The sequence below is a fragment of the Macrosteles quadrilineatus genome, unplaced genomic scaffold (genome assembly GCF_028750875.1).
Source record: "Macrosteles quadrilineatus isolate MER2022 unplaced genomic scaffold, UCM_ALF_1.0 Scaffold_3__2_contigs__length_128488019, whole genome shotgun sequence".
Taxonomy (NCBI): Eukaryota; Metazoa; Arthropoda; class Insecta; order Hemiptera; family Cicadellidae; genus Macrosteles; species Macrosteles quadrilineatus.
The window spans coordinates 19,541,680-19,569,679 of record NW_026542596.1 but is presented as its reverse complement, the minus strand read 5'-3'; the positions used below and the strand labels follow the sequence as shown (position 1 = coordinate 19,569,679).

Sequence of the window (28,000 nt, the reverse complement as noted above, 5' to 3'; positions counted from 1 at the left end):
ACATTTTCATTTCCTACATCATCTTAACGTTAATGTTAATTTATTCCAGAGATCAGCTGTTGGCGGAGTAGTGGATGGGAGTGATACGACCACGCCTTTTACACTCTTCCGACGACACTGTTGACAGGATGACGACTGAGGAAGATATTGACTGCGGGTAATGTACCAAGATTGTTGTCTCACCAAGCTTGGTCGCTCATTTGATTAGTTCACCCAGACTGATTTGATTTCACAGATTACTTTTGATTTACCTAAAAAAAATTAAATTTTACTAGTAATTTAAAAAAATCAGTCTGTTTTTTATATGTTTACATACAGTTAATTAGGAAAGGGTACATAAAAGGAGTGATATATTTACGTTTTATAAATTTATGATTTTTATTATTGTTATAATTTACTTTACATTTCATAGTTAATGGTACTGTAATACTAAAACTTTTTCCTTTTTTACTATACTATAAGTTTAGCTTTGAAAGACAAATCTTTTGTAAAGTGTAGTACCTTTCATTTGATATGTTTGCATATACCTTACAATTTAAAAATTTTAAGTTAAGGGTAGGGGTAGAAAGGGGGTGAATGGGAACTTAACGTTGAATTCACAATTGTGGCCTCTATGTCAATAGATGATTCCCTGTAGATAGGAATCCAACACACAAAGGTGCAAATTTTAAGGAGAAGATGAGTGTTGAGGGAATGAGATGATGGCTTGTTTCTGACTAAGATCATCTGGTTATTTATAGTCATGAAATGTTTTTAAAAGTGAGGCAAAGCCCTGAGAGAGGAAATGGTTAACATAGAGATAAGCCACAATAGAGTTAGCGCTTTGTCCTTTACTGTACCATGTTTTTTTTAGGTAATTTCAGTTAAAGCCTTAAAAAAATCAATACACCTTTTAACATAGGTAGATAGAAGAAATTAGTCAATATAAGTGGTTTTTTTTCAGCTGTGCCTGTAACGGCTATCAGCTGTTCCGAGGTTTGCGCAGGTTTGCCAAACCCTCAGTATTTGTTGCAGTTCTGATCACCTTCGCAATCGTACTGGGAGCCATCCAAGGCTTCTTCAGTGTCCACTACAAAACCAACTCCATCAACGCCTCTCTGGGTCTAATAGGTAAATTAATTGTTATCCTTGAATGCTTATTACATTGCTAAGCACTGTATTTGAATGCAGATGTTTTTTCCTGATTCCAGAAATGTAATTACGGTATATACAGTGTATTGAAAAGTCCCGGAACAGCTTAATATTTTTTCAACCAATATATATACAGTTTTGTATCTAAATATTTATCATAAAAACTATTTATTTAAGTATTTATGTTGGTTAAAAAAATATTAAGCCCTTCTGGGATTTTTTTTAACTCACTGTATAGTAATGGTTTTACACAATTAAATTGTAGGTTCAAGCAATAAAGTAGGGTGTGATCAAATTTAAAGTTTCTGCAAACTGTGAGGAATTTATTGTATTATACTCTGGAACTTAATTTAATTAAATTAAATCAGCGTCCACGTGCGCAAATGCCCTACCACCTATTCAAGTCATTGGGTGCATAGAATAATATGGTTTATCTTTATTTTAATTGTCTATATTTTATTTGTCACTATATATTTTATTTTCCTAATTTATGTTGATGTATTTATTTACTGGAAAGTCAATACAAGGATATGGAAGAGAGCCAAAGAAATGAAGCACGTAACCCTCCTGAAATAAAATATATATCTTGAATACACATATAGAAAACTGTAATATTCCCCACCACCCAAAAATTAATTACTTCATCTTGTAAAATTATGTTCTTAGTGGAGAAACTAATTAAAATCACATTTAATTCAAAGAGTAGAATGTGTTCGATGATAGTGTGTATTGTCTAGAATGGCTGCTGATAGGCAGTCAGATAGTGCAAGCTGTCGTGGTGGTACCCCTGACATATGCAGGAGGCAGCAGACATCGGCCTGTGTGGTTGGCAGTCCTGGGCGGCCTTCTGACGGTCTCCTGTCTTGTGTTTGGCAGCTTCCTTCTCACAGAATATGATAACTACCAGGTTAAGACTACGTACAGCCTCACACAAGGTTTGTAACTATTACAGACTTTTTGGTTTGACTTAGTCAGTGATGATAGATATTTTCCATCACAATTTTTATAAATGTTTCAAATATTTTCAAGGAATTTTCAAATATCTTGGAGTCTAGGATGACATTTTTGTGTACTGATTTTCCTTGTGACGCATAGCGGCACACCATAATTCTTTATAGTGTGAGCAATCGCGAAGCCGGGCTACATGTCGAACTTGTCAGCCTGCCGCGACTGGAAGAACGTTCTCCTCCCACCCTCCTTGTAGCAATTCTGTGAAAATTATGCTTCCATGAAATACAGCTGTTAAGGATATATACTCTACAGCCATAACAGCCATACAGGATATATATATATATAAATATATATGTTTCTTTCACAAACACACACATACTGACTTTATTTCCAGATCCAACATTATGTGTGAAGTACAGCGAGAAGGTGATTCAAAATGAGAAGACTGTGAACTGGTTGACGTTGGGAGCTGTTTATGCTTTACATTTCACCCTTGGCCTTACTTCTGTCGGAATGTATTCATTCGCTCTCACTTACATCGATGACAACATCGACTCAATCAACAGCCCAGGCATTATTGGTTAAGTATTATAATTTTACTCATGTGTACTTTTGTAATCTTACCCCATAACTTTTCTCATTGTAGCATTAATTTTTATGCTTTTTCCTCACCATTCACATTTTTGTTATGGAACATTAATGAATAAAAATGTTTTGAATTGAATTGTATTGAATTAGTCGTTTTAAATTACTGACCGGGCTATTGAGTGGTTGAAAAATATCCATAAAAGTTTGAAAGTCAATATTTTATAGATGAGAAAGATTTATCCTGGATCTATTTGCCATTATAGTCTATCATGGATAAGAAAGATTCTTTAAGACATTTTCATTCATGTGTTCTGTTTATGATATGTTACAGAACTCACAGGGCTTGGAAAAAGATCAAGCTACTAAGACTTTTAAATAGTTTCTGATTTTAAATAAGTTTTTTTATTAAACATATTATTTGCCCAAGTTAAACGGTAAAGTGGTTTCAAAAATTCAACCTACCTCAATCCTCAAGGTTGGCAGTACCTCATCCACAAGCATGAATGTCAAAATTAACAATTCTGATATTGTCGTATTAGTTATCTATTTAACTACCTACTCAACATACTCAAATGTGCACAATAAGCTGTTCTAGCTGCGATGCAATCCCATGGTTACTTAAAGCCTGGCCCTCTATTAAAAAAAAAACATACTCAAATTGGAGATGACACTTTTTTCACAACATTGTAATGCTTTTAGTGTTTCATAGTCAGTGGTGCCAACAGGTATTGTGCTGGGGTTCCAGCAGCTAGGACCTCTGGCTGGCATGATGCTAGCTTGGCTATGCAGTTCCACCACAATTACAGGAATATTGTGGATTGGTGAGTTTTGTTAGAATTATACAGCAGAGCCTACAAGACTGGTCAAGGGATTAGAGCTGGGAATTTTGTCCTGGAATCCTGTATTTGAATTCTGCCAATTACAAATAGCAAATTGCTATGATAAATGCTGACCTTGGTTCAAATCCCAACTTATGTTTTTAGTTTGATCTTATCAAGTAAAAAAGTGTAGCTCTCTAATAAATCTCCCCATAATCGATCCAGGACTGTAATATTCTTCAAAGAGAAATCATATCACCTTTCTGATGCTAATGAACTTTCTCCAAATTTCCCATCGATTGTGATTGACCAATAAAGCTTTGTTTGCAAATAGATTCTTATGTGTTTTGTACACTCCAAAATAAATTACGTCAAGTCTTATAGTGACTCCTTTATTTTCCTGCTACAAGTAGCGGTACTCAACGAGTATTTTATGCTCATGAAAAATACTTTAATATCTAATAATGAAATTTGAACAGTATATTCAATGGTTTTGCAGGTTTCTGTTTATGTTTTCAATTTTTTTAGTTCTTGGAGCGTTGATGCTTGTGGTCTCAATTTTAATTGGAATGTTTCCTCGTAGTTTACTAGACAACCAAGGTGGATTAGCATCCAGCAGTATATACTTCACAAAAACAAAAGGTGAGTCTGCAATTAATGTTTGTAAATTCTTGTAATAATTAATTATTTACCTTAAGCTGGGTTTTTCTAGGCGCTGAAAGTGGAGTCCACTCTCCTCTTGTCTTAGGAAATGTAATGGTAGTGTTTTCCAAGAAGTGGAACGGACCACCATGTAAATAGGTTTTTCGCTCTCCCTGTTCTGCTTCCACACCTAGGAAGATCCAGCTTTATACGTACCAGAACTGCAGTATAAGCTACAACAAATAGTCCAGGCGCTGAGGGGGTTTGAGCATACATAAAAGTGTAACGAAATTTGACTTTTGATTGTTGCTATGGGTACCTAGTAGATGAAGAAAATCGATGTTGTCGCATTTCTAGGTGGTTAATAACATGGGGGGGAGGGGGTAAAGTTGGGGGGCCGCCCGGGGGGCCGCCGCGCACAAAATAGCTTATATCTCAAGAACTAAAAGTCATATGAATACGTTAGACATGTCAAACTGTGCAGAAAAATGCATTCTACAAAGAGATTATGTAGTAGTTTCACGGAAATTGACAAAAAGTTACTAAAAATATATTTTTTAAATTTACGATAAGTATAATCAGGAGTATAATGGTTTTTGTTGTTGTTTAGAACCAATAATTTTTAATTGACAACTTTTGAGAGTAGTACACAATAGATAAATAGTATTTCTGTATAATGATACTATTGCGGTACATAACTTAACAGCTATACAATTCTCAGATCCAATAAACATAACACAAACAAAGGCGCAAAACGCGTCGCGGTCATTGTTCCTGCTGCCGTAACTATTAATGGCGAGTACATTTCAAGCTGAGACTTATATTATACTTTTAGAAAGGTGGAGATTCTGAGGATTCATTTTCATATATATAAAATAGTATTGAGCGACTATTATGTAGCGAGAAATATAGTTTGTAAAAGAAGAGAGTTCAAAACATATTTTGGTAGTTGAACGTTTCCATCAACATCTGAAACTGCAATAAATTCCCTACAATTTATATATCTCCGAATCTGAGGTTGGTTATAACAATTTTGTGTAGTTTTGAAAAGGTCATAAAAATTATGTTTTCGTAAAAAATGTTAACATTTCACATTCTGACGTTAGTCAGGAAATTTAGATTTCAACTACATTTAACTATATATTTTTAGAAAGAGCTTTTACTCTTAAATTATGCAGTGTAACCAGTGTAAGCTAGGAATACAATGGAAACTCCATGTACAGTATCTAAACTTAAATTTATTTTATTACAATACAAAATTGATAGTAAAAGAAAAGAAACTAAGGGTTCACAATAAAAGTTTACAAAGGGTGGCAAATGAATTTACTAATTAAAACTTTAGGCTAGGCCTATTACAATAGTTCTAATTTAGGTTGAGGGGTTATATTGCATGGATCTTTATCTCAGGTGGGGTGATCGAGTGGCGTTTGAATTTAATCTTGTGATTATATATAGCGTAATTAAATTTTGTATTGAAATATAAATTATGTTCGAATTATTTTCTGATAGGTTGAATTAATTAATGTTCTGAATAAGCTTCTATTAGTTTCTTGACTTTTAAATTCTGGTACATACAAAAGTTCAAAAGTTAGGCTTAAAAATGTTCTAATGGCCTCCATCCAAGGAAAGAAAAGGTCTGCTGGAGTGATCTCACCAAAATTGATCTCTTCTTCACAGTTAAATTTCTTGATGTTGTGTAGTTATTAATGTTTGTAACAAGGACGGATCTTCTTTAATCAAATTTCACTAATTTATTCCAAATATATGCACTTTTTTAGATTTTTTTTTTATTAAAATATGCAGTTTACAATTTATATCTTCGTACTATCTCAGCACTCTTGGAAGTGAGGAAGGTTTGATGCATTGTTGCATTCACACATGTCAATGCTGACTTTATCACGGAAAATTGTAGGCCACTGTTCACACATATATTATAACAATTTTCATTTGCTATAGAGCTAAATTTGAATTTCGACAAGTTATTTATGTAAAATTATTGAATTTGAAGCAATTTTGTTACAAAAAGTTATAGGCTATTATATATTTACATGAAATAAGGTTATTTGAAAATGTTCTATATTATATTGTATTGAATCAATTACCTATTGGTCTGTTTGGCCATATATTATACAAAGTTTGGTAAAGGGAGATGGATTGACATATTGATAAAAATAAAAACATATGGTAAAAATTAAATTATTCTATAGACAATTTTTGTGAAAATACTGAATTGTTACAGCAGTATAATATTTATTTACTGTTGATGCAATAAATTTATTTCTTATACAACAATTAAATAAAATTTGGTAACTAAAATAGTTATGTAGTTTTTTATAATTTTATTTTTATGCGTATTAAAAAAAAAACATTGATATTTCTACGTAAGGAATCATATTTTAAACAACCTTTACATTTAGATAATATGGATAAAAACATTATTTTTAAGATTTTTGCGGTTGATTTAGACATTTCTAATTTGCATAATCCAAAAATTTGCAAACCTCTTGCTACTACGCCTAAAAGCATTGCTGAAAATATATATATTTTTATATTATTATATTCTACATTTATCACTGAAACATACTGTATATAATAGATATCTACTTATATGGGCATGTAACTGTTCTCTGGTAAAATATATGGTACCACTACAAAAGGGCCAAAATATGACCACCACTGGTACCCAGATAGGGCCAAGGATTGAGAGAGAAGAAGTAAAATTATAATGCTTCGAACTTCAACTAATCAGCTGTTCAGGCAAATTTAATTGTTAACGATTGGTGCGATGATTCGTTGCATTACTATCAGAGACAATGAGGGGTAAAGAAAAAATAACCTCTCTTTTTAAGTTTTGAGTAGTGGTTTTTGGTAATTAATATACTGTCGCAGGTTAATTAATGCACACAACTCGCGTAAATAGTGTTAACGACACTCGTAGAAGTTTTTAAGGCACTCGCCAAGGCTTGTATTTAACATTTTCTACTCGTATCGTTTACACTACCTTTACGCGATCGCCGAAACAGCTGTTGCACCAATTGTGCAGCCTGGTCAGGTGATGGGAACGTTCAACCACCAAAATATATTTTGAACTCTCTTCTTTTACAAACTATATTTCTCGCTACATAATAGTCGCTCAATACTATTTTATATATATGAAAATGAATCCTCAGAATCTCCACCTTTCTAAAAGTATAATATAAGTCTCAGCTTGAAATGTACTCGCCATTAATAGTTACGGCAGCAGGAACAATGACCGCGACGCGTTTTGCGCCTTTGTTTGTGTTATGTTTATTGGATCTGAGAATTGTATAGCTGTTAAGTTATGTACCGCAATAGTATCATTATACAGAAATACTATTTATCTATTGTGTACTACTCTCAAAAGTTGTCAATTAAAAATTATTGGTTCTAAACAACAACAAAAACCATTATACTCCTGATTATACTTATCGTAAATTTAAAAAATATATTTTTAGTAACTTCTTGTCAATTTCCGTGAAACTACTACATAATCTCTTTGTAGAATGCATTTTTCTGCACAGTTTGACATGTCTAACGTATTCATATGACTTTTGGTTCTTGAGATATAAGCTATTTTGTACGCGGCGGCCCCCCGCGCGGTCCCCCAACTTTACCCCCTCCCCCCCATGTTATTAACCACCTAGAAATGCGACAACATCGATTTTCTTCATCTACTAGGTACCCATAGCAACAATCAAAAGTCAAATTTCGTTACACTTTTATGCATGTTCAAACCCCATCAGCGCCTCGACTAAAAACTCAATCCATTATTATCAATTAGAAGTGCTTAATTAATGTCAACTTGCAGAATTATATAGGTAAAAACTGTATATCATAAAATTCCAAAAATGAGTCATCTTTTCATTAACAGCTCATAATGATCATTTCTGTGCCTTAGTCATTCTTTTAAAACATAGTTTGTATCATTAAATATTTTATTTTGCTGCAGGCTTTTACGGGTCTTTTCTGCGAGTGCTGACCAATCGTATATTCCTCATGATCACGCTTGGCTTGACACTTGCTATGACAGCCATTTGGAACTTCAGCTATCTTCTCACTCGCTACGAGGAGTCTGTCTACTATGCAGCTCAGGCTAACGGATTCGACGATTCGTGGCTCACCAGACAGATAGTCAGTAAGTTCCCTTATGTTTGATTACAGTACACTTATTACTTACTACCAGATAACCTCCATGGTGTTTTCATTATGATTGCCGGGCTGAGATAAACATTTTTTCTGTGTACAAGACATTTGTTTATGCTCTTCTAGGCTATGATAACACTGAAATGTGTCCTCAAAACTGCTTCTACACACTCTTCTATTTAAATTTAACCATAAATTCTAACTAAAAATCACAATTCATATAGCAAACATACCTATTAAATATGCACAATCGGGTGCAAAATAAAATTAAATTGGGTCAGACCAATAAATGTTTGGGTTCACAGAAAGTTAAATTTCCAGGCACTAAAAAAATTGGTTTACTGTCCAGAGTAATGAGCAATAGTAAATATATAATGCAGTGTTCCTGATTATTAGGTAGGATTTAGAAGTATGAGTGTTATGGGGAAGGTTGGACTGTTATCTACAAACAGCATCAGGTTTATTGCTTTTTAAGGAAGACTCAGTAGAAACCTTGCTGATGCATGATTTAATGATTGAGCGTTAAATAAGGGCCAAAGAAGACTATTTGCCATGACTAATAGTAAAAATAAAATTATTCATCAAACATGCCATTTCTTACTTGCAACATATTATAATGTATGTAGGATCTACTCTTAGATCCAATAAAGATAGATGCAAATTAATTTCAACTGAAATAAGAGATAGAGTTAACAATGTTCTGTTATATTTAAACGTTTCTTATAAAAATAGTTCATATTTACCCTCCCCACTTTATGGAAATACCTACATCTTCTCCCAATAATACTATTTCATTTTCTAATTTGTAACCACTACAATTTATGATAGAATCATATCTCTATTTTTACTTTTTGGAATCTCACAAAATGGTGTTCAAAAGTGTTAAATATTTGTATTCCACATGTCGAACATTATTACAACTCCAGCATTGTGTTTCAGCATTTGTCCGGCCTGTGGTGACGGGAGCTACAATCCTTGCGTCTGGTATCCTCATGTTCCGCTCAGAGCCAACGCCCACCAAGGTATCAGTCTGGGCTACAGCGGCCTTCTTCCTCACTGCGGCTGTGTTTGTAGCCAACATCTTTATCACCTGCTCTGACGTCAAAATAACCACGGAAAGCAAGAACAGGTATGATCCAAAAAAAGTTAGGCTTTGTTTTTAAATTAGTTAGGTAGAATAGTATATTTCGTACCTAGGGCCGAAAATGAGGTTTTTTCCGGCTCGAGATAGTTTTTAGGTTCGAGACGAAGTCGAGTCCGTGGTACAAACACTATTTTTCAGCACACTATACCCTATTACCACTATTCACCACTATAATAATGCAGACTGATAGTCAACACAACTACAACTATAAGGTTATGTGAAGACAAAATTTGAGGAATCAGCAAAAATAAAAATAAATAGTTGCTAGGCAACGGTGACAATACTGTAACACAATTCTTTTGCAATGCTATGGATTTTGATTGTGTATTTAAAATGCCTTCATGTTTTAGGTAAGTAAGCGGACAGCTGACTTTGTGGCCCCGGGCTGTAAAAACCTGCTCGGTCCCCAAATTACGATGACAGCTGGCATGGCCAGCAAAACGTAACTTTCAGCCACCAATTAACGTTTGTAACACAGCCAAAAATATCATAGTTTGGTGAAAAGTAATTTTTAATTTCCAGTGCACATTCTGAGTTCCGAGTACTAGTTCACAGAGTGCTGAAATAATAAACTAAACTAATGGCAACAAAAAGATGATAAGTTTTTTTTTGCATTAGAAACTCTGAATCGGTTACAGATTGTTACTGCTTTAGCTGTTGGGAATATGTACTGTACTTGTCCTATACTAGTGGTATTGTTTCAAACAAGTTTACACAGAAAGGAATTGCTAGCCAATCATGCAAAATAGTCTCTGAAACTTTGAAGATCTGTGCTTTGTGCCAGGAATATTTTACAACAACTGTCAAGAGATACAATATTTTCTCTGAAATTGACAATTTATTGATGGTGAACTTACAACCCTTGATATGATTACACTGACTGAACCAGTTTACAATATAATGACTTTAACATTACACAAGGATGCAAGGATTTTTTAAATTAACAAGATGATTAATTAATTACAACATTTTACCTTCCTTAGAGGATAATTTAGTGGTTAGAGCTAGGGATTTTTGTTTTGGAAGCCCAGATCCATCCTACCAAACCTTGGCTTCCAGTTATTTCAGCTATGTACTAATGCCGTATTTCTTGGTTCTGAGCCCCATTGTAAGGCTATCTATCAAGGAAGGAAAAACAGAAAGGATAGGTCTCACCCCACAAGGAGAACCTTATTTTTATTGGAGAATTATCTTTATTAGAATCCAAATGATAGTAACTATAACAACTATGCCCTGCCATGCATAATGTTTTTTTACCACACTACAATGTTTTTAGCCGTTTTACAAACATTTATTACAGGCTGAAAGTAATGAATTGCTGCCCATGCTAGCTGACATCGTCATTTGGGGGCCAAGCAGGTTTTTACATCCATAGGGCAGAAAATCAGCTGTTTGCTTATTTTCTTAAAACATTAATGCATATTTTAAATACACAATCAGTATCCATAGCATTGCAATATTAGACTTGTTTTATTGTCGCCGCTGCCTAGCAACTATACATTATTCCTCAAAATATTTCTTCACATAAAATCTTAAAGCTGAGTTGTGTTTATTATTATTCTGGTGAATAGTGGTAATAGGGTATAGTGTGTTGAAAAATAGCGTTTGTACCACGGACAGAAATTGCTTTGCAGTTCTCGAAGGTTTTAATTTTAAACGAAGGTTAAAAACTATCTCAAGCTGGCAAAACCTCATTTCCGACCCTTGGTACAAAATATACTAATCAGTGAATAATTTTATTTTGTGTGATGACCTTCCATTGAGTCTTCTATTAAAAATAACTTAATTTTTACTCTTTTCTTTCAGTACCAAAAGGTTCTTAAAAAAACATCTGTAGAATACATTTGCCTTTACTATCAAATGTGTATTACTCTCATGTTATATTGATGCAGACTGGACCTGACAATGTACTGTAACAAGGACTGCCAGTGCAGGGAAGACCTCGCCTTCACCCCAGTGTACGCCAAACATGCTAAACTTGTGTACTTTTCTCCATGCCACGCCGGGTGTACCACAGCCTCATATATAGGAGAGGACAAGGTGAGTGTTTTATTTCAAGAATCTGGTAAAAACTAGGAATAACACTTAAAAAACCTGTTTACACTTAGGTATGCACTTTAAGGTGGCAAATTATATAGATCAAGACAAAAGGTTGTTGATTTCATCTGGATATTTCATAAACATTCAGATACAATAGAAGAATGACTAGAATATGTATGTACAGTTAGTAAAGTTGAAAGTTCCGTAGGTTTTATAATTAAAATGTGCCATAAAGTCAAGATAAAATCAATAAAACAGTTTTATTAGACCTGTGCTTATGTCAAATATATATATATATATATATTTTATATATGTGTTTTTAAAATCTCTTATAACTTTTGTAACGGTCGTATTCCTCTTGGAATACCTACTGTTACTTTGGGTGACGTAGCTCAGGAATGAAACTCAGCACTCGTTTACAAAACCCAACTTTATTAATTACTCAAAACAACACAAAGAACACAGAGATAACTAACAATCAAAAAGGTAGAGTAGACTGGAACTGTATAAATTAGTTAGTAGCTTAACCCCCAATTTGGAAAAGACTCTAAACCCCAATTTTGAAAACCGTTTACATTGTCTTACCTGGACCCAAGGCCAAGGGCCTTGGGCTCCAGCTCCCCAGCAGGACCCTGTCCTCCGGTGCACCTCACAAACACTACCCACCAAAACTGACCCCTTGATCAAGTGCACTGGCCTACTTAAAGCAACAGCCTTCAGTAGGTCAGCACAACAAGTTATTGTTTAACAACACTACCAGCCTACTCACACAACATTGCCAAACACTTCCTCTTTACAATATTTGACCCTCCTATTACACTTTTTTACTACTGAACAAATTTTATTTTTTGATTATCCAAGAGAAAGAAAAGTAAAAGTACTGACTTTTTATGCATACTCATATTCTGTTCTCAATTATTTTATGGAGTTATGGCATTATAAATATATTTTTTTTATGGATTGTAGCTGATTATTTTTTTTTAATTTTCTTCATGAACTTGTATTTTATCTTTTACAATATCCATGCACAAAAAGCTGCTTTATAGTATAAATAATGTGTGGTAAAAATTTCATTCATATTAGCCTTAATAGTTAAAAAGTTATAAGTTATAAGAACTTATATGTAAAAAATAAGAACATTTTAAAGTTACGGAAAACAGCAGACTAGGTTACTTAGTAACTATAGAAACAGGTGCACACGCTCCACTTTAAATATTTTTTTACAGTGATAAAAATATATATTTTACCATATGTTGTGCTTTCTCAAACCCTACTCCCATAAAACAATAAAAAATCTAATTTTTTTTACAAAATTGGTCATTTTTAGTAATGACTCCCCTTATTTCACAACTGATTCTTGGTTACATATCTCTGTTACTCTGAATTGGTTTCATAAATAGGCTAACAGTTTTCTCATTACATTTTGTTCAAAATTCCTCTTTAATAAACCACATTATCACAAATTTGTTCACACCATAATACAGTAGAGTCCCGCAAACTCGGCACTCGATAACCCGGCAGTCTGGATAACTCGGCCATCACCTGGCTCAGAAAATTAGTGATTTTTTGAGTCCGAGTTAAACATGGACTCAAGCCAGCTCAAGTCAAATCATTCTCAGCTCGTACAAATGATTTGTTGTACTATATCTGATGACTTAATACTAACTTGAAAAAATATACATAAAAGAGGTAGTTAATTTTAGCTTAAAAATTGTATTGTTCTTCTTTTAAACCCTAGTTCCCCATAGACCGGCATTTCACAAACTCGGCACCCTTCCAGTCCACATTACGACGACTTTGCGGGACTCTACTGTATCCTCTTCAGGGAGTAAGGCTCATATGGGTACATTAACTTTTTTCAATTTTTTTTGTATTATTCTCAAACACCCACATTTGTACAGTGGTTATTATTGGTTACATTAACTTCTCAAAAGTTGGTAGCACTGGTTCCTTTCCTTCCCACATGTTTCTAAGGCAACAAAATATTCAGTTGAAAGGGACACTGCGTGAGGTTATGTGTGAATCAGTGAATTTGTGAACTTTGATGTGTTGTGAAACCCATTTATAATGTACATATACACTTAATAATTTTTGTTTATGATATTTTATGCTTTCACCTTTCAAATAATATTTAGTTTACTACATTACCTTTTAAAACAAAACCAGAAATTTGATTTTAATATCTGTACTCATTTGCGTACAAATCTCAAATGTCTTTGAATCTCAAAAAACGTCCCTGAAGAGGGTATACTGAAAGAAATGCTGTTACAGGTCTACAAGAACTGTTCCTGTGTTCCTACAGAGTCAGTCGTGAATGGTATTTACGACAACGGCATCTGTCAGATTTACGGGATAACATTTGAGATTCTAACAGTGGTTGCAGCTGTGCTTGTGGCCTCGGTTGTAGTTGGACTACTTATGCTCTCTTTTAGGTATTATTTGAATTATTCTCTATTTCGTTCATGAATTTTGTTTTGTAATACTCCTTTATCCACTTTGTGATCCAATAAAATTTACGAATTAGTGTAAATGCCTGCTACTATCTTGTCAAGGGAGGGTTGACTCTATCCATTCGGTTGTGATGCATCATTTCCCATAGTACCTTGTTAGTAGTGTTGCCTTTTTTCACAATTTACTTGTTTTAAATGCACCATGTTTCGTTTTATCATTTCAATGTTGGCGAGTCCTGTGTCTAAGTACTATATGTGAATTAACGACCTTCTGATGAAGTGATCATGACATCCATTGACGCCTGAAGATTACTTCTTGAAAGTCAAAACTAGTTTCAGCATATAAGCAACAATTTGGATTACAATTAAGTTTCTACACCAATTATTCATATATTAAACATAATCCGGAGGCCAACATCAAAAATGAAATACAACTTAACTTTAGGTTGTTTATAAAACAAAATCCTACTTTTTAGGATGCATTAAAGTGCCACACTCATTATGTGTAACTTGTCATACTTTATTACACTTGTAGTGTATAATTTGTAAGGGGTATGAAATGTCACTTTATAAGTTGTATGTAGGCTTGTGATCAGGGCTGTATTTAGAATCTATGAGGCCCCCGGCGGCTCTCACCAGAGAGTCCCCACTCTATATTCTGACTCTTCAAAGGTTGGAGCTTAAGGGTTTAGAAATACACATGGTATTGCTTCAAGTCGATCAATTGACCTTTTGTTTCCAACAATCTGATTGAAAGAGTCCTAGGAGACTAGCTAATAAAAGGGTCCATTGATTTCTTGCATTAACGCTGACATGTCATCTCAGTCCCTTCCGATCACGTCGGAATCATGAACGTCTCGACATGTGGCCGCGGGGAAATGGTGAAAATCTTGCGTGAGCGCTGAGACGTTATCTCTGTCTCCTCTGATCGCGGCGGATTCATGAACGACTCATGTGGTCTCAGAGAAATGGTGAACATCTTGCGCGGCTGTGTAGACATCATCATCGTCTCCCAAGGTCACGAAAGCGTGATCGTCGTCTTGCGCAATAGTGGCAAAATCATGAACATCTCTCGTGGTCGTGAAGACATCATCATCGTCTCCCGCGGTCACGAAAACGTGATCGTCGTCTTGTGCGATAGCGGCAAAATCATGAACATCTCCCGCAGCCTTGTAGACACAATCATCGTCTCCCGCGGTTTCGAAAACAGGATCGTCGTCTTGCGTGATAGTTCATTTCCCGTGGCCGTGTAAACGCCATCATCGTCTCCCGCGGTCGGGATACAATCTTGGACTTCTTCCGCGATGACGGGCGAATAGAGACAACTCCTACGCTAACGGGGAAATAGCGAGGATCTTTTGCGGTCTCTCAAATTTCATCAACAGCTCCCGCTATCGCTGCGAAAAAGATGATTAGTGAAATAAATTCATCAAGAAAATAATATTTGAGGCCCCAAGTGAGGCCCCCTTCTAGGCCGAGGCCCCCGGCAACCGCCGTGTCCGCCGTTAGGGAAATACGGCCCTGCTTGTGATATGTGTAACTATCCATTATCCAAGTCAAGTTTTTCAATGTGTCAATTTGTCACAATAATAATTACAATGCCCCACTATGTCAAACCAGTTATGTCTTCCTTTGTTACAATATTGTGATGTCTTATTTTGCTACACTATATGAGGTCATTATGGTGAAGGACATCAATTAATTGTGTCCATGTCTTTTAGTGAATTTCCCTATAGGGAAGTAGCTATTACCGCAGGTGGCATGGTAAGAGACCCGGGACCGATTTACTTTTTCATTTTGATGTCCCCAGAGGCCAAAAACACCATTCGTTCAAATTTTTATATATGTATATATATATATACGTAGACATATATATATACGTCCGTGAACGCGATAACTTGAGTATTTTTTGTCAGATTTTGATGAAATTTGGTTTAAAGGTGTAAAGCGGGATAAACTTGAATGAGTTCGCGAACCAGCATGATCGGACCATGGGAACGGGGCTTTACGGGGGGTTTTATGGGGTAAAAATTGGTTTTTCTCACTTTTGACCCTCAAAACACAAAATTTCCCAATTTCTCTTTAAACCTTTTTAAAGAGCGTAAAATAACGATTAATTTAGTATATAAAAGTATTTTTGTTCAGTTATAATAGTAAAAGAGAAAATTAAAAAAATTGTAAATTTAAAATTCCCATGTTATTCTTATGGAGAATATTGTCAAATGTTGTAGTTTGCTTGCTTATGGATATATTTTGTATTTTTATCAAATTTATTTATTTTTTACTAAGCTATCAATATTTTACAAAAAAACACACTTTATTAGTTTCCTTGTAGCAGCAAACCTAGGTACTCGTTAAACCTAATGTTATTAAAATATATATTTATTTGAAAATCAATTAAGACAAATGGAAATTAGCTTAGTCGGCAGGTTTGCTGCGGCGGGGGTATTTAAGTTTGAAATATCTCACTCATGTCATGCTTGTGTGTCTCTGTGTCAGGGTGGTGCTGAGTTGTGACAAACCCCTGATGATTGCCCTTCAGATGTCTCTTGTCTCGCTGCTGGCTACCATTCCTGGAAGACAACTCTTCCTCATCGTCGCTCGTAAGTATGGTCAATATTTATAGCTATTTAATTTATTTTTCCCTACAAACTACTCGTAATAAAGGGAGCTTGAATATCAATGTCACAAATTTTATACTGACAATTTCAATAACCAGCCCATTGAACCTTGAAGAGCATTTTTTCATTTGTTTTCAATATTAGCTCTACAGCTTTTTGATGCTGGTTCTGTTATTGTATATCACTATTACTAGGCCTACCTTTAATGCTATTTTAAGAAAGGGACTAACTACAGTATATTTTAACCCAATAAATATGAATGAAAGATGAATATGGAATTAGTGACACACGATTACTCATTATTTATCAAAGTTATTAATTTATCGATTATATATTTAACACGATTATTTATTTAAGTGGCCTTAACACAGGATGGATTAATCAAGTTTTAGAAAATTTTCCAGTTTTAGGTGGCACAGTAAGACCTGGGTCCGGGATTAATATATATACTTTTTAATTTTTAAGTCCCTAGAGGCCAAAAACACTATTCTTTCAAATGTTTATTTATGTATATACAGGGTGTTTTAGAATTGGTGTCGGATATTTTAGGGTATTGTTCCTGGGTAAGAAACATATCCAAATTTCATATTCAAATTGTCCGGAAGTCCTTAGTAAATCACACAGCCGCCATTTGAGTTTTTCACTAATTAATTGTTTTCTAAAAAGTGGCAAAAGATATGAAATTGAAACTTTGCACAAATATTTATGACAACTAGGCAAAGCAACAAAAAAATTATGACAATTTTTAAAATTCATTAAACAAAATGGTGGTCATTTAAAATTTTGTTTCTTAAATAACTCAAAAACCGTTCATTTTACAAAAGATTTACAAGAATGTATTTTTTTCCGGCAATTTAATTACAAATCGATTAACACTTAATTTTTTTAGTATTAACTGAGATATGGCAGCTTTAGTAATATGTGATCGCTGGAGGTTAGTTGTAGTTAAAGTCTGCCACAACAATGGAACAGTCTCCATCCACTTTACAAGTTATTTTTAAGCGATTTTAGATTATTTCAAACAATAATAAAATATTACACGACCCCAAAAGTGTCTTTTTTATCAATTATTTATCATTAGGATGGCTTAAAATTGCACATCTTTTTACTGTTTTTAAAATTCCAACAAACCACACAAAAAACTCATATCAGCTGTGTTGAAAGTCAAGTACTTGTTTACAAACTAATCAGCTGATTTTATTGTTGCCTGAAAATGTTACCTATTGTTTATTCAATGTAGTCAGTTCCACTAACCTTTTTACACTGAGTGTACACTTTGAAAGTGAGTGTAAAAAGTTAGAGGAACTGACTATATTGAATAAACAATAACATCGTCAGAAAACATAAAAATCAGCTGATTAGTTTGTAAACAAGTATGTTGATTTTCATCACAGCTGATAATATAAAAACTTTGGGTGTTTTATATAAAGACAGTAAAAAGGTGTGCAATTTTAAGCCATCCTAATGTTAAATAATTGAAAAATACCCCCGCCGCAGCAAACCTGCAGACTAAGCGAATTTCCATTTACCTGGCTGGATTTCTACTAAAATATTCCCTAAAAATTGTCAGATTTATTTACTATTAAAAAAACATTAATTTGTCGGTTACTGGTTACAAAAAATATTCAATAAATTGTAAATTTAAATTCCCATGTTATTCTTAAAGAGAATAAGTTATCTGTTGTAGTTTGCTTGTTTATGTTGTTGTATATATTTTGTTCAAACTTGGCAAATTTATTTATTTTATACTTAGCTATTTATTTTGCTAAAAAACACACTTTATTACTCTCCCTGTAGCAGCATACCTAGGTACTTGTTAAACCTAATGATATTTAAATAGATTTAACTGAAAATCCAATCGGGTAAATGGAAATTCGCTGAGTCTGTTTGCTATGGTGGGGGTATTTAATCATAAAGAAGCTATACTGACTTTTCTCAAGGATAAACTGGAGACCCTGAAACTTCTATTTCTGATTTAAGTAAATGTTAATCGTTTATATTGAAAAACACATGATCACAATCTAAGTACCCTGGTGGTTGATATGTCAAACGAAAATTTCAATAATCAAATTTTCTTGTTACTATACATCATAGCATATTATACATTATTTCATAGCATATTAACTGCAGAAAGAAAATATAACTCTACAACAGGAACTAAAATTCTAACTAAAAAGTATAAGAGTAGTGTGCATTCTAAAAACAACTATTATAAGTAGAGTATTTCTGCAAAATAAAAGAATAAATCTTCAGATGATAATAAGCAATATTTCTGTTCTAGGTATATCCTGCATAGTCTCAGGCACAGATGAGTGCAGGCTGCATGAAGCTCAACCCTTCGTGACCTACATCAACCTTACCACTATTTGTAAGTCAATAAGAGGATTCCTTGAACTCGTTGGATTCTTAAATGTTCACAATTTAATTTTTAGTGATTCTAAATATTTTGTAAATATACTAACTATCTATGATACATATACGGTCTTATTAGCTTTTTTAAGAAGAGATTGGATTTTTAGTTTGAGAAGAGACAGGATTTATTTATTCCTCATAAAATTTTGAGACAATAGTGAGGCGGGATTTCCCTTCTCATACATAACGGGAAATGCATGTTAGGCATTTTAACCTGATTTTGTAACATTGTTAAATACCTACTAATTTATGACAGATGACTGGTTAAAAAAAAAATTATAATAATAGTGGAACATTTAAAATCTTTTATTTTTAAAAAATCTATAAAAAACATCAGTATTAAATGCCTACCTTATTAAAAATACCTCTTACGCATAGGAAAAATAGTGATTGGTGATGTCAGTTAGGATATTGTTAAAGTTTGAAAAATACAAAATTTATCAGTCTAAAACATCAGTCATACTACCTAGTTAAGTAACAATTTTTTAGTCTTGTGTTATATTTTTAGAATGATTTTGGAGTGACTTGTTTTGGCTATCTTTATAAAAGTAAAACATGTCTCACACTGCTTAAACTTAGCAAAACTTCTCATCATTTGCGATGTTAAAACAAAAAAATACTAAATAATTAAAGCAATATTTACATGTAAGGAATAGATAAGAACGCCTTCACAAAGGAAACGCAACAACAACGCGCTCCTGTATTGCAGTATTGCATAAACTTTCTGCAGGCGTTTAAACGTTTTTTTATAATCTCGTCTCGAAAAATTCTTGATCGAATCAAATCTCGCCTCGTAGAACGAGATTTAAAATTTCCCGTTCATCCCTAGCTTTTTGGTAAACAATTTTGAACAATATTTTGCTAATTTAATTTACCAACATTTTTTACTTGTTTGATTCAATGTTTCAGTTTTTCTGCTGTTAGCTACGGCAATATTTGTAATTACTACATTCATGGTTCGCCATGTTCTACTTTATGGTGATGACGAAAGATCTCCGAAAAAAGTCGCAGCTTTGACAGAAATGAGGGAGTTCCGAGCGAGGATGAACAATAACGGGAAAGAGAGACGCCACTCGTTCCACGGAGAAAACCAGAAGCTTCTGGAAACTAACGGACCTGCCCCGGTGGTCGTGAGGACTCCGTCCATCAACTTGGACAGTGAACATAGACTGTCTACTTATGAGGGTCAGATGCAGAAGGCTGCGTCTTACAGGTAAATATATATAATACATTGCATTTTATACAGGCACATATTTCAGATTATAGTAAGCTGTAACAGTTAACTGTTATAGGTTACTAGATCAGCTTCTCAGGCTGAAGTTAGGAAGCCAGGAAGCCTTATTGCGATGTCTACACGGCCGTGAGGGATGGTCATGCTAGCAGTACACTATTGCCGAATATAGGCCAGCTAAGGCGAGCACAAAATTGTACCCGGGCTGCTTGTGTACGCTCGGGATAGCTCGCCTCGCCATGATTCGTGCTCGCCTGTGCTCCAGTTTTTGTCGGTTTTTGGGACGTGTCAAAGGAGACGAGCAAATGCGAGTGCCGGAAGTCAAAATATGTCTAACAACCAGCAAGCATGCTCGGCAAACAAGTGATGATCCGAAGCGGTTTTGATGAAATTTGGTACAAACGTGTAAACCTACGTTTATTCGAACGAGTTCCCGTTCCAGCATAATCGGACCATAGGAACGGGGGTTTATGGGGGTTTTATGGCAAAAAAATTAAAAAAAAAGTTAAAAAAAAAGTTTAAAAAAAAATTGCAATATCTTTCTAAACCGTTTTGTAGAGCTTAAAAAAAGAAATAATTTAGTATATTGAAGCATTATTGTGCGCCTAATGGTTACGGAGAAAATTTTAAAAAAATTGTAAATTTAAAATTCCCATGTTATTCTTATGGCGAATAAGTCAACTGTTGTAGTTTGCTTGTTTATGAACATATTTTGATCTAATTTGGAAAATGAATTCTTTTCTTACTAAACTATTACATTTTACAAAAAAATCACCTTTTTACCCTCCCTGTTGCAGCAAACCTAAGTACTCGTTAAACTAATTCTATTTAAATAGGGAATAAATGTGATATTTTTGAGGAGGCATTTTAGTGTAAATCCTATCAGGCTGATGGAAATTTGCAAGTCGGGGCCACACATGGCGGATCGTATATATTGAAGTACTAGCTGTACCCGCGGGCTTCGCCCCGTTTAACTTCATAAGTATTCGCATGGCTCATTCACGTCCTGGTTGAAGTTCGTTCGCTACGCTCACTCACCTTTAGGTTGGAGCTCGTTCGCTGCGCTCACTTGCCTTCAGGTTAGCTCGTTCGCTACGCTAACTCGCCTCCAGGTTGAAGTTCGTTCGCTACGCTCACTCACATTTTGGTTGGAAATTAGCTGTTGTCATAAATAAAAAAAAAAAATTAATAGTGCTGCACCCTGTTGGTAATCCTTGTAACTTTTATGCTATTGCACATCATAGAACAGAACCAACTTGTTTAATTGAAACAGCTGTTAAGATTCATTAATTCCTTTTTAATATGAAAAATCATAAGATTAACATGGGGAACTACAGAGCCACTGGGGTGGAGCCCGAAAGGGTTTTTGAGATAAGAATATGTTTTAATGTTAATCGGGAATGTGAGCTATCATCATGCCAAATTTCAGCCCAATCCGTCCAGTAGTTTATGCGTGATTGAGCAACAAACACACACACAAACATACACACAAACATACACACAAACATACACACAAACTCACAAACTTTCAGATTTATAATATTAGTAAGATATTAGTATATTGAAGTATATTAGTATATTGAAGTATATTAGTATATTGAAGCGCTGTTGTATGCCTAACGGTCACGGAAAAAATTAAAAAATAGTGTAATTTAAAATTCCCATGTTATTCTTATGGAGAAAATGAAAATTGTTGTAGTTTACTTGTTTATGGATATATTGATAAAATTTGGCAAATTTATTTATTTCATCCTATTCTATTGACGTATGGTCAAAAAAAACTTTTTACTTTCCCTGTAGCAGCAAACCTAAGCACTCGTTTAATCTAATGTTATTTAAATAAGGAATAAATATGTCTTATTTATGGAAATATTTTAGTAAAAATTTAATCAGACAAGTTGAAATTCGCTTAGTCTGCAGGTTTGCTGCGGCGGGGGTATTTAACAAACTGCCTTCTTATACTAGGGCAGCACAATTCATTGTTTTCAAATAATTATTTCTATGATTAACTATTAAATAACCATTTTATTATATTGTATAACTTGAGTTTTTAAATTTCCCTGTAATAATACAGTAGATAAATTTGCAGTTTGATTTGGCTAAGACATTTATTGTTATTCTTAGTATTGTAAGAATTTTTGATTGTTTAGGTGAGTATCTATATAAATAAAATTAGAGTTTTGTCTGTACATTGCTTAGAATAATGAACTTTTTGGTTATTTTTACATTTCATATGTCAGAGAAACCGAATCAAACCTTATCTCAATTTCTGTCTGTCTGTCTGTCTGTCTGTCTGTCTGTCTATCTGTCATTCTCTTGGTAACGCTAAAATACGCACTTTATTACAACTACTCCTCAATAACTATAGCACTGTCCCGCCTGAAACTTATTTTCCAAATACTATACATATATGAGATGGTTTTAGACGTATTTCATCGAATATGAGACAGTTAGATATTTAACAGTAAACCCTTGAAAATCAAGTTTTTGTCGATTTTTGACGTGGAATTTCTGGAAGCCCATGTTAACCTTATGAGAAATGAAATTATTGAATCTTAACAGCTGTTTCAATTAAACAAGTTGGTTCTGTTCTGTGATGTTCAATAGCATTAAAGTTACAAGGATTACCAACAGGGTGCAGCACTAGCACTATTATTTCTTTTACATTTATGACAACAGCTAATTTGCAACCTGGAGGCGAGTGAGCGTAGCGAACGAGCTAACCTGAAGGCAAGTGAGCGTAGCGAACGAGCTAACCTGAAGGAAAGTGAGCGCAGCGAACGAGCTCCAACATACAGGTGAGTGAGCGTAGCGAACGAACTTCAACCAGGACGTGATTGAGCCATGCAAACGAGATCAGATAGTAAAAATAAAAGTAAGCCTACCGTTATAGGATCGACCGGCAGACACAGAGGTAATTTAACCTTTTATTGATTGTCATACCGATCCGGAACAACAAAAAACAACATAAAATGAAGCTATGTATAATAGTTTGGCCAGCATATCTTAAAATATGCAAACCAACTGCTGTTCTTTATATAAGAAGGTTTCAACTGAATATTATAAGATCCCCGTGCGTAGAACGGGTACACAGCTAGTCTTAATATATAAAAGAAAGTTGTGTTAGTTACAGCGTTTATAACTAGAAAATTACTGAACCAATTGGCATGAAAATTTACAGGGATATTCCTTAGGTACTAGAATAACATAATAGCCTGTTTCTGTTTCAAAAACCCTTAAGGGAAGCGTCCTATGGCCCTTTGCAGTTTACATGTTAATCTTATGGAAGAATGTTTTATTTTGTTTACCATGCCATGTTTGTCATTTCTTGATTAAATTCAATTAAGGAAACAGCTGTTGTAATGATAACCTAATTTTTAAAAACAAATCTATGCATAACAAATTAGAGCTATCAAATAGGTTTCTATTCCATTTGTTTTTTACGAATATTTGTAGTCAAATGTAACTGAAGGCAAGTGAGCACAGCGAACGAGCTCCAACCTTAAGGTGAGTGAGCGTAGCGAACGAACTTCAACCTGGAGGTGAATGAGCGTAGCGAACGAACTTCAACCTGGAGGCGAGTTAGCGTAGCGAACGAGCTAACCTGAAGGCAAGTGAGCGCAGCGAACGAGCTCCAACCTAAAGGTGAGTGAGTGTAGCGAATGAACTTCAACCAGGATGTGATTGAGCCATGCGAACGAGCTCATCTTGAAAATGAACGAGCATTTGACATAAAACCACATTAGGACAGGGTGACGTCTGTCGGGCCAGCTAGTATATCTATATTATCTACTTAAGCCGGGTTTAAATGATGCCAATTGATGAGACAGTTGTCTTCGCCAATCGTCATATCACGTAATTGTGTGATTGTTGTAGGCCAGTCTACTCGCAGAGATAACTGAATTGCAGGGCAATTGTGAGGACAGTTGGCTTTGGCAAGGCAGTTGGCCTGAAGTGTTTACAGGAAGCCAATAATTTCATGCCAGTCAGTGTTCTTCCGACAATTGTCTCACCTATTGGCAGCGTGTAAACCCGGCTTTAGCTTTGGAACAAATATTATTTGTTAGACTTGGGGACCTATCTACTAAGTGTTCATTAAATTTGTATAACATTTTCAGTGAGGAGTTGAACAAACTTCTACAGACCCCAGCACCGATGCAGACGACAACAAGTGGCAACACGCTGACTGTACCTTCGCCGGGGGTGACTGTACGAAGGGAGGGGATGTTAACCACCCTCTTGTAGATGACATCACAAGATGTTTAACATCACACTGTGTGATAAGTATGACCTCTTGTGATTTGTGACATCACAAAGTGGACAAAGTTGCGGAGGAAAGCCTTATATACCGGTATGTAGAGTAAGAGTACTACCAGATGTTACAGCTTTAAAAGCATCTGGCCTCAGGTTTCTCTTTTAGAACTAAGACTTTAACTTTCCTGATTTTAGCTATTTTAATTTCTCACACACAGTTAAACACATTTGCTTGATTTAATAAGTTTGTAAAAAAAGGAAACATTTCAAACGCCTAAAACTATTTCAATTTAATTTTTTTTTTTGTAATTTATAGTGAATTATTTGAAAAAACTAAGTAAAGATTAATACTTATCATTGTTAGATACAAAAAATTTTCAACTGCAATATACCTTTTTGTATCAAGCTAAGACTTTTGTACAAAATATTTGGAGTTTTGATGATTTTTGAATTTTTAACTTTCCAAATATCTGTGTGTGTTGAGATTTAATTTTCAAAACCGTAAAAGTAATGTGTTTAGAATTTATATTTAAAATAAGATTGTTGTATTTATTTTTTCTAATAATTTCAAATTTTAGCATTAGTGTTAGAGTTAGGTAAACATTAACTTCCAAGAACACTTGAATAAGTAAAAGGTTCTATGTTCTGCCAGTTTTACAGAAGATAATTAAAAAACTCCTCTTCTGAAAATCCTATTTATCGTTATGTTTAATATACATTAAACTTTTTAAATGTGCCAATGTTTAAAAAAATCAAATAAATAAAACCTATTGAGACTGTAAATGGTCTGGTAAATGGAGAGAAGTAATCAAAATATGCTTTACATTGTAAATACAATAGATAACCTCCCCAAGATAGCAGTTGCTTTTTGGAATATATTATTCCAAAAAAGGAAAAGTACTTATTGATACCACTGATTTGTTTTCAAAAGGAAACTTACAAACTATTTTGATGGGATACAAATTGTTGTCATTTGTTCTGCATATTTTTGTATCATGCCTCATGGAACTATCTAGGAACTATAAAAATGTATTTATTAATGTGTTCCATATATGTTTCCTTTGGATATATCTTATATTTTGGCAAGCAGTTAAATCAACCAAAACAAATCTAGCTATCTTTGTAAATAAGAATCACTATTATCATTCTAGAACTTAAAGGACTGAAACTTTTTTTCACAGTTGTGCGTGATCTTTAAATTGCTCATCTTTCCTGTTGAATTTTTACCTGAATAACTCCTAAAAAGTGTTGAAAAAGACCATATAGGTAAAATAAATAATCATGGATGTTCCTTTAAGATAAAATAATATAAATACATGCTCATACAAATTGTACTACACATATCCTAATTAGTTACCAAAACTTGTTACATTAATACTAATTTTATTTTAAACAATTTTAATTAAGCACTCTATTGAAGTGATACATTGAAAGCTTTTACTGTACTGTGATTGAGTAAATTTTACCAGTGTCATTTTAATACTTTTAACATTAAATGTTTAAAGGTGTATCCTAAAATTAAGTAATGTATTCTAAAATAATCTTGTCTTTTTGTACATATATTTGTGCCAGTGGTGTAGTGGTAATACTGTCTTCTTTTTTTTATTCAGGGTTTCTTTTAGGGCATAAGTAAAGACATTTAGGAGTGAAAGGTATTTTTCTTTCCCAAAGTCGTAACTTTACAACTACATCACTGTTTATTTTTAAACTATTAAATGTCTATTATGTGTACTTATTAGAATAATTTAGTTAGGTTTTATATAATATATTATTACAATTCACTACAATTGTATGTACCTGCAAATAAAGAGTTTTATATCGTTATATGCTTCCTAATGTTTTTAACATCCTAATTATTTGTGCGTGATTTCCTTAATGAAATATTGATTCATCTTTCATATTTGTATATAGTACTAGTTGTTTGGCCCGCTCTTCGCTCAGGCAATTTTTTGTGAAACCAGCATTTTATATATAATGATTTCTTTGATGATGAGCAACATGGGTTTCGAGAAGGCAAGTCTATAACTACTGCTTAAATGGATTTTACAGACACTATGCCGCAGTTGATAAAGGAAACAAAGTAGTTGGTATTTTTTATGGATCTTACAAAATTTTTTGACTATCTCACACAAAACACTTTGAAATAAAACGCAAAATCTGGGTATAACAGATCATCTGGGTATAACAGATCGTTATATGGATTGGTTTGAATCATATCTCTCTAATAGAAGACAGTATGTTGAGATTGTGTCTGAAACAGGTAAAATATTAAAACATAACTCAAAAATAATAAACATCAAACATGGTGTACCGCAACGTTCTATTCTTGGGCCTTTTGTTATTCTTGTGCTATGTACAAGGAATGCCCTCTATATTAAACAATTAATAAACCCTGCACCCTGTTGGTAAACCTCTTAACTTTTTAGGCCGACAGGCTACTAAAGAAACCAATAATGGCAGAAATTAATATAAATATAAATAAATATATTTTTTGGGTTGTTTGATTTATGGTAATTATTACCATAAATCAAACCCAAAAAATATTTTTGTCCTAATTTTTTTATCATCTCTTTTTTGGCAAATTTGACAAGACCTAAAATTATGTTTACCTTCTAATAACAATTATAAAATAATTAGCTGTTACCCACGGTCATCACCAAAGGCCCCACTACGTAGATAGTGGGGCATTGCTTCACCCCGTTTGACTTCATAAGTATTCATAAAAACTATTGATTGATTAAGGCTGAAATAAACAAAACAGGATAGAGTAATATAAACAAATAATCACACATGATTTTAATAAGGTAATAACAAATTTGGGATTTATATATGGATGCCTTTGCAAAACAATTTTGTAACAGTTAAACAGAATGTTCATTTATTCATATCAACGGATACACCATTTACAAAATATGTGTTTTAAGCACATGAGGAGAATGAAAAGATAAGAAAAAAATAACAAGATAAGTTACATAATGACCATGAAACAAAGCAGCATTGCAACAAAAAATAATAACAAGAAAACAACAACGTGACAAAAATTACAGATAATAACATTAACAAAGTATTGTACAGATAATAACAAAAAAAATTTAATATTAATTTGGACTTCAGAAAAAGCATATAGATAACAGCAAAATCATAACAGCATATAGATAAGCATAATAGTAGCATCATAGTTTATATTTTGTTAAATCTTGAGGAGATATTTGTTGTTGTTACTTTTTATGCTTATCTATATGCTGTTATGATTTTGCTGTTATCTATATGCTTTTTCTGAAGTCCAAATTGATGACAGTAAGTTAAGAATGTATAACAAGGAAAATTAAGCTCTGAAAAGGTGTTCAAAACTATACATACTGATTAATTGAACACAAAAAGTTCAAAATTTATCAGTTCATTGCATGTTTATCTGTTTACGTCCAGAACAATGTTGAAAGCAACGTTTACGAGTTCAGTGATAAGACCGGTATCCTACATGGACACACCGACACACCTCCGCACGCGCACGCGCCCACACGAGCGTCACATTGGAATCTGTGGTGGGGGGAGGG

The 28,000-nt window shown here is 33.9% G+C and overlaps 1 protein-coding gene across 1 annotated transcript; it reads left to right on the top strand.

The window, feature by feature from the left end:
• The first annotated feature begins 22 nt into the window (after positions 1–22).
• Positions 23–26,270, top strand: LOC128990403 (solute carrier organic anion transporter family member 74D-like). Its single transcript, XM_054412751.1, has 14 exons — positions 23–157; positions 944–1,110; positions 1,869–2,066; positions 2,477–2,662; positions 3,396–3,491; positions 4,017–4,130; positions 8,101–8,286; positions 9,234–9,423; positions 11,331–11,478; positions 13,750–13,910; positions 16,428–16,531; positions 18,831–18,917; positions 19,871–20,174; positions 24,311–26,270. Exons 1-14 carry the CDS (start codon positions 75–77, stop codon positions 24,435–24,437), a joined length of 2,151 nt encoding a protein of 716 aa, XP_054268726.1. The 5' UTR covers positions 23–74; the 3' UTR covers positions 24,438–26,270.
• The last annotated feature ends 1,730 nt before the right edge of the window (positions 26,271–28,000 follow it).

What these genes read in the sequence shown, in the direction of transcription:
- LOC128990403 (XM_054412751.1), top strand. Translation starts at nt 75, where the DNA reads ATGGGAGTGATACGACCACGCCTTTTACACTCTTCCGACGACACTGTT. An exon ending in CGCCTCTCTGGGTCTAATAG is followed by an intron (nt 1,111 to 1,868) that starts GTAAATTAATTG and finishes TGTATTGTCTAG; the next exon opens with AATGGCTGCTGATAGGCAGT. An exon ending in ATACTTCACAAAAACAAAAG is followed by an intron (nt 4,131 to 8,100) that starts GTGAGTCTGCAA and finishes ATTTTGCTGCAG; the next exon opens with GCTTTTACGGGTCTTTTCTG.